General features: G+C 31.4%; 1 protein-coding gene across 1 annotated transcript; it reads left to right on the top strand.

Annotated features, from left to right (window-relative positions):
* Nucleotides 1-5,130: 5,130 nt before the first annotated feature.
* LOC108558841 (uncharacterized protein DDB_G0284459-like) lies at nucleotides 5,131-8,120 on the top strand (the record flags this gene model as incomplete). Its single annotated transcript, XM_017915871.1, has 6 exons — nucleotides 5,131-5,305; nucleotides 5,359-5,445; nucleotides 5,501-6,149; nucleotides 6,209-6,236; nucleotides 6,295-7,089; nucleotides 7,255-8,120. Coding segments are annotated over exons 1-6 (2,511 nt in total), but the record flags the coding sequence as incomplete, so codon positions are not given.
* Nucleotide 8,121: the final 1 nt, after the last annotated feature.

Genomic DNA, 8,121 nt, shown 5'->3' on the forward strand with positions numbered 1-8,121 from the left:
AATGTAAAAACACTGCTTTTTCGAACATATTGCGTATTACATCAATATGGATAAGAGCACAGGAATGTATCTATACTTTAGCTGCTCTAATGCATCTTTATACTGATAAAATAACTTTAACTTTTACCGATAAATTTGGGCGAAATAAGTTCACAAAATTATAATTTTTAATTTTAATTTATACATTAAATTATTATCAAATGGTAAAAACAATTTTGTAGACTTGTAACATAAATTTCAATTAAGAAGTAATGTGTAAGAAGTATTTTCTAAAAACTATATAGAAATATAATAATTATTAATTGATTTGGACCATAGCTATTTCCATCCTTATAGAAATATATATATATATATAATATTTGAATATAATTAAATATTATCTTCTTTAAAAGTAAATAGTTTACATCAAAACTTTTAGCAGCAGTATAGATCAGTTTGTATAAAGCGTGTTAAATTATCAAGGTCATGTTGATGTAATTTATACTGACGTTAGCAAAGCGTTCGATATAGTCTTTCACGCGATAAGCTTTGATAAGTGGAAAGCTTATGGATTTTATGAATAGCTGATGCATGTTTCTAGATTAAGCAAATATCAATTTAATTATCAGTATAAGTTAATTAATACCCATAACACAAATATTTAAACAGTAAGTTAAATCCTAACTAAACTTAAACATTTATTTGCAAAGATTTGAATAAAACATGATTTGTCTTTATCGATTTATTCTTAAACGTTTTTCCCCAAATTCAATTGCATATCGTGCAGACTGTTGCGATTTATTTCGGATGTCCGCCGGATAAAAAAATAATCGAACCGGTTAGCTTCTAGTTAATTTCCGTGTGCGTGTTACTCCATCAACCGCCCAAATTGCCTCTAAGAAAAATCCCATTAATTGTTCCCAAGATAACGCACTGACCACAGTTTTTCCACCCCAAATTAATCCTACACCGACAGAAAAAAAAAGTTCCATTCAGCATCAAAAAAAAAAGCTTTAAATCTTTACACGGAAAGGCTTTTGTAACAATTTGTGCATTGTTTAGGATCGTATAAAATTGTATTATGCTGTCGATTTAATTTGCGTAAAATGTATTTTTTTTATAGGAGTTGCAGAGAAATTTCATGCCACCGGTGGGGGTGATTGTAGGGATGGGTAAAGGGAGATGGTGTTGCGGCAGAATGGGGGGCTATGAAAATGGAGTTTTATGTTATACATTTTAAGAAAAAACATCACGTTCCTGTTCAGTGAAAGTACTGGCAACACGGAATTGTTCTTAACCCAAATATTTTTTTTTTCGAAGGCTTTTAAAAGAGGAATCGAAAGCATAGTGAGTCTATATAATTCGAGAAGACCTTGAGCTTTATAATTATTTACAGCAGTGATCAATACAGTTTATTTCTACTTGTTTGCATCGTTGTTTATGTTATTCTTGGAAATATCCATTACATTTGCATTTATTTACAATTACTGCTTGTAACAACTACAACTTGAATATTGTTATTGAGATGTTTAATTCAAATTACGTATTAAAATAACCTGATTACTCGCTGATAACAAAACAACATAAAACAATACAATTTTCATTACTATTTATAGATATAAATATATTTTTTTTTATATATTATTATTGAATTAAAGTTAGACTTGTAAATTACCTATTTTTTTAGTTTACTTATAAATAACATAGAACATGCAAAGTTTACTAAGTGTCAAAAAAGTATGTTTTTTCTACAATTATGAAAAATAATTAATAAGTTATTAGGTTTTTGGATATAATGTCATGATTTTAACAAAGATTTAATTTTAACATTAACTTGAACAAATGAAATGTATCAAAATTAATCATTTGTTAAATGAAAATCTATGTTTTACTGAAAATATATACAAATATGGAAAAACTAACGAACAAATTCGTATTTCGAACAATGAAATTCAAGCTAAATTTATTAGACAATTTATTTGATTGTTAACATTTTTTACAGCGAAAACTTATCAATTTTATCTTTTATCAATATTATTTGCTAACTTTTATCAATCGTCCACTGAAAGACTATTATCTTCTGCATTTAATACATTTCTAACATCTTCATCTTCGACATTTTCAAAACCTAATTTCTTGGGTATTATTTTCTTTTTCTAATGACTATTTCTTAGTGACTTCTTTCCAAGAACTATCTATTTATATGGAAGATTGCGAACTTTTATATATCCAAGCTTCATTAACCGAGGTACGAGAATTTACTTTGGTTTTTGGATATTGTGTCATGATTTTAACAAACATTTTATTTTAACATTAAGTTGAACAAATGAAATGTATCAAAATAAATCATTTGTTAATGGAAATCTATGTTTTACTGAAAATATATACAAATATGAAAAAACTAACGAACAAATTGGTATTTCGAACAATAAAATAAAAAGTCTTCCAAGTATTATATGAAATTATCGTATTAATTATGTTTAATAATATAATTTATATATAATATAAGTTTCTTTTTATAATTTTGTTAATAATTACCAAACTGTTCATCTTCAACTGAGTGAAGTTTTTTTTGATAGTTACGTGCAATATTTATTCACTGGAAAATGTTACTTTTATCCCGAAATAAGCTTTAGTAACCTTTATGTGACAGCACGAAATTCCTAGGGGCTTAATTACAATTCCCACGTTTTATTTTTCGGCGCCGAGGTTTTGTAATTAAACATATTGTCGGTGCCATGTAATTAACGCTCTGATGAAATTAAATAAATTGCGACATCTACCCTTTGCTTAATTTGCAAAACACCGGAAGATTTATCCGAGCCTCTGAAAATAATTGCAAGCCTGGACACAAACGGTATTAACAATTTTGTAATGTCTTCTACAGTTTTTCATATTTTTTATGCAGAAATAGTGTTTTGAATTTTTATAAAATTAAATATTGAACTTATTATTTGACGCTATAATAATCAGTTCATGTTAACGGGAATAGTGAATCACTGATGCAGGGGTTCTGCAGCAGTCTTTCAATATTTAATTTAACCGCACGTCAGAAACTTTGCAAGTTAGTTAATAATTAGTGTTTAATATAATTGAAAATTGATATATTGGAAATTGTCTTTTATAATTAAATCGTTTCAAAATGTGTATAAAATAGTTAAACATAAAATATTTCTTTATTGAAAAATAATAGTAATTCAATTTTGTTCACTAGATGTCGAGTAACAAGCGAATGTTGACGTTGGGAGCTAGAGATAATGGTGATACTATGTTTAAATCGACTTAAATCTATGTTCAGTTAACGAACAATTCGGGTAATAAACATTGATTTTGAACGAATTATGTTTGTATTATTCTCATTTGAAAAGTTTGAAAGTTGTTCGGATCTATCATGAGGTAACTTATTGTCTGTTTACTAAAGCTGCGTACTGTTAAAACTTGAAAATCGCATCCATTCTACTAAGATTATATTAAACCCAATTTGCTTAAAGTTTTCACAAATTCAAGTACATTTTGAGTTACAAATTGCTAACGTAATCTAAACATATCAAAAGTTAGAGTTAATTTAAACTATTTACAAGAATTGCATACTTTAACATTAAATATCTTGTAATTAAGAATATGTAAATTTATAAAAATCTTGAAATTACATGGTATAAGTTTATATGTAATAATAAAATATTTTAAAACATTGGCCTCGATTCAATCCGATTCCATTTATCTCCCCCGTGAATCAATGCGTTCGATGCATGACCAGACGCACTTGATCTACTGATATGAATGGAAAAATTATACATGAACAATGGGGGTTCGTACGAGTGGATTCGGCTCCAAATCGATTTGCATGAAAGACTTTTAGAGCACCCATGCCAGCAAAACATGTCCTCGACAATCTCGTGGCATTTAAACCTACTTGGCAAACCTCTCCTAACGCAGTGTCCGTTTAATTTCACGAGTTCATTTAACCTAATCCAGGCTTAACGACACTACATGCAATTCACGAAAGGTAATCCAAGCTAACTAATTATTGGACAAGTCGTACAAAATCCTTATATTTCCTCATACGAATAAATACAGTCATAAATCGATTAATTAATTACGTAAAATAAACGTAAAATCAGATTTTATAACATTAATATTAAATTTATTATGCCAATACGGAATTGCCTTTAATACTGATCACTTAATAATAACACTTCTTCTTAAATCAGGATTGATTTCATTAAAAAAATCGCTTTCAATGTCATTTAAACATCTTAATTAATATCTAGTTGTTAACATTTTTTACTGCAAAAAACTTATTCAATTTCATCTTTATGTTATTTGCTAACTTTTCTCAATCTACCACTGATAGACTATTATCTTCTGCATTCAATACATATCTAACATCTTCTTCATCGATATTTTCAAAAACTAATTTAGTGGATATATTTTTCTTTTTCTAGATGAATTTGTGGACTTTGATATATCCAAGCATCATTAACCTAGATATGAGAAAATCAAAAAAGTTACAAGTTCTGTCTTTTAAATCAAGAATAAAATTGTATCATTCTATGGAAATTTACATTACGGAAAAGTGTAAATGTTATTTGCTGTATCGAATTGTATTTGAATTTAAATTATTTATGTTTTTTATTTGTAAATTGTACTAAATTGCGATTTTTTTAATATAAACATTCATAAATTCCATACATATTAAAATAGAATCGTGTTGTGCACGGAAAATTAAATACTATAAAGTTCGTTTAATATGCAGATGTTCGTTGTTACATGGTTCGCGTTTGTTTCATTTCATTTTCAATTTTTTTTTTGTCGAAATTCAAATATAACCCGGAGGCAATATTCACCCAGCATATGAAACTGCGTATATCATAATTTATAATAACGTGAAATATTACGTGAAATTGCTCCAAATAAAATATGTAATATTAAATAATGATACTAGCAGGTTATTTTATTTACGTTATTGACAAATCGAAATAACGCGATTATGAAAAATTTTGATGAGTTAATCAGTTTCGGATGACCTAAAAAAAATAGGTTCCACCTGCAATAATGTTGCAGAGAAAGGAAAATAAATTACGAGCTTGCTAAGCGATTTTTTCCATTCGCAAAGTTCTTTGCCTTTGCGAGCAGTGTTCGGGAAACAACAGTTGCAGTTGCGATGTGCATCCATTAATTACAACGGACTGTTCGTTAAATATTATTATTATCATTTAGTAGAAGTGCTCGAACAAAAGATGCAACTTTCATTATTTCTAATTACGTTTCCGGCATTCATTTTTAATTATGCTCTGCCTGCCGCGATAGAATTGGATCCACAAAGGTAATCCTGAATTATTTATTGCATCATCCGCTAACATTGTTTGGTCCAATTAGTTCGAAAACGAAGGCGGAGGAGCTGAGCGGCTTAGACGATCATGGCCACCAAATGGAAGATGGGATTAAGGAGAAACGATGCAAAGAGTAAGTGCTGTTGTTTCGTCGTTGCGACGCCTCTAATACTTTTATCTCTCTTCAGGCTTCCGCAATTTGACTTTTATGACAATATCTTGGGTAGTCCCATTCAGAGCTTTCCTCTAGACTTGAAACGCAGAGACCTGCAAGGCGAGTTTATGAAGCTGAAATGCGATACTTGTCGGACAACATCATTCTGCAAGCTGGGAACGAAATGCGACAAGTGTGACAAAGTTTGCAACCCGGTGAAGATTAACGAACGTTCAGCGGATCCGAAAGATTTAGTTGGTTTGGCTCCGAGGATCAATGTTGAGAATGGATTGTCCGAGAACCAAGAACGATATTATACAGTCGGATCATTTGGACCTGGACCTAAGCAAACCCTATTAGCGAGACTACTGAATATTCCTTGGAACGCTAAGCTGGACCGACTGATTGTGCTTGCTAAAAATAATGCAAAGACTGCTCAATCTCTTCCACCTCATCCCGTTATCATAGACACAGCCCACGTTTTTACCGTCAATGATGGAAAACCAGCTGAACTAGATGTTGAAGTACATAATGTTAAAAACGATTTGGACGAACCGAGCAAACTCACCTCTAAATTAAACAAAGAATTGGACGCAGCCATTGAAACGAAAAAGAAAATTCTTCAAGACTCTCACCTAACTCCTGAAGAAATTGATAAAATCATAGAGCACGCTATCACACAAGTAATTAATTATAAATTTTAATCAGTTTATAAAACGTAATTCAATCTTTTCATTTTTAGGGCAATGACCCAGCTGTAATTATTGAAGGTAACTAACAAAAAAATGAAAAATATGTGAATTAAATAAATTTTGATTTCTTTTGCAGAAAATCAAAACCACCACGAAGACGACAATCTTGCTTTAGCTAGAGATTTTTCGGAAGAAGGTGTAAAGAAGAAAAAGAAGAAGAAAGGTAAAGGAAAAAAGCACGAATTTGAAGATGATGAAGAAACTCCGATCGGAATGAGTAATTTAGAAAACGGCAACAGTTTTGCTTCTGATGCTAACGTAGGCAACACACTTAATGCGAATACAAATTTCGAAAACAATTCACCGATGCGGGAATTTGATGAAAGCATCCCGCTTGTTGGGAAAACTCAAGACAATCTTGAATCTGTGAACGATGATATCTTGGAGAGTAAATTTAAGAAGAAGAAGAAAGGCCATGGCGGCTACGGATATGGAATGTATAGGGAAAATGAAAATGTAGAAGATATACCTACTGGAGATGAAATTATTGGTAGTCATTTAGAAGGTAATGAGGAAATATTAGAGAGTAAATTTAAAAAGAAAAAAGGAGGTAAAGGATATGGAATGTACAGAGAACATGAATTAATGGAGGATAATGATGATGATCATCAACAAATTATTGGTAACACAGAAACTCAATTGAGTGGAAATAATGGAGATATATTAGAAAGTAAATTTAAGAAAAAGAAGGGTGGTAAAGGCTATGGTATGTATAGAGAGAATGAAGAAATGCAAGATGAAGATGTAAACATGGAAGACATATCTTCAAATGACAAAAAAGAGCTCACTGGAAGTTCATTAAGGGAAGAAAATGAAGATGAAATATTGGAGAGTAAATTTAAGAAAAAGAAGAAAGGTGGTAAAGGCTATGGTAAAGGATATGGTATGTATAGGGAGAATGAAGAAATGCAAGACGAAGATGTAAACATGGAAGACATATCTTCAAATGACAAAAAAGAGCTCACTGGAAGTTCATTAAGAGAAGAAAATGAAGATGAAATATTGGAGAGTAAATTTAAGAAAAAGAAGAAAAGTGGTAAAGGATATGGTATGTATAGGGAGAATGAAGAGATGCAGGATGAGCAAATAAACGCAGACAATATATCTTCAGATGACAATAAACAACTCGTTGGAAGCACATTAAGAGAAGAAAATGAGGACGAAATATTAGAAAGCAAATTTAAGAAAAAGAAGAAAGGTGGTAAAGGATATGGGTATTATCGTGAAAATGAAAACTTTGGACAAGATAATGAAGATATGCCTAACTTTAGAAGCAATTACGAAAATGCTGCTTATCCTAAATCACCGGCAAACCCTCCAGTCGCCTTCGAAGTACCTAAACAACAATTTCACGAAGCTAATCAACAGTATCAATCAGCACCTGCTTACGCAAATTCACCACAATATGAAACTTATCAACAGCCACAGACTCATCAAGCAAATCAAGACTATAATGTAATCAGCGTTCCTGCTAAATCTCTACCAAAGCCTGTATCAGATAGCCACTACGCATATCCAGCACCAGCACAAAGTGTTCCTCAACCAGCTTATTCAAACTACCCGCAACAACCAGAACCTCCGGCTCCTGTTTATCAAGAACCATTGAAAACACAACAACCAACTTATACACAAATTACGGCCAACCAAAAACCGCAAGTAAATCCTTCATATACTCAGCCTGCCACATATCAGCAACAGCAAGAACCTCAGGCAAATTACCAAGTCCCTAGTATAAACCAGCCACCTCCACCTCCGCCTTCCAATCCTTATCCACAATCACAAATGCAACCAGCATATGCACCTGAACCAAATCAACCATCAAACCAACAGCAGCCTTCTTATGGCTATCCCCAATCACCTATGTACAACCATCAAAATTACCAAGATATGGTTCCAATAGAAT

Source organism: Nicrophorus vespilloides, unplaced genomic scaffold (assembly GCF_001412225.1).
Source record: "Nicrophorus vespilloides isolate i.1.1-1 unplaced genomic scaffold, Nicve_v1.0, whole genome shotgun sequence".
NCBI lineage: Eukaryota > Metazoa > Arthropoda > Insecta > Coleoptera > Silphidae > Nicrophorus > Nicrophorus vespilloides.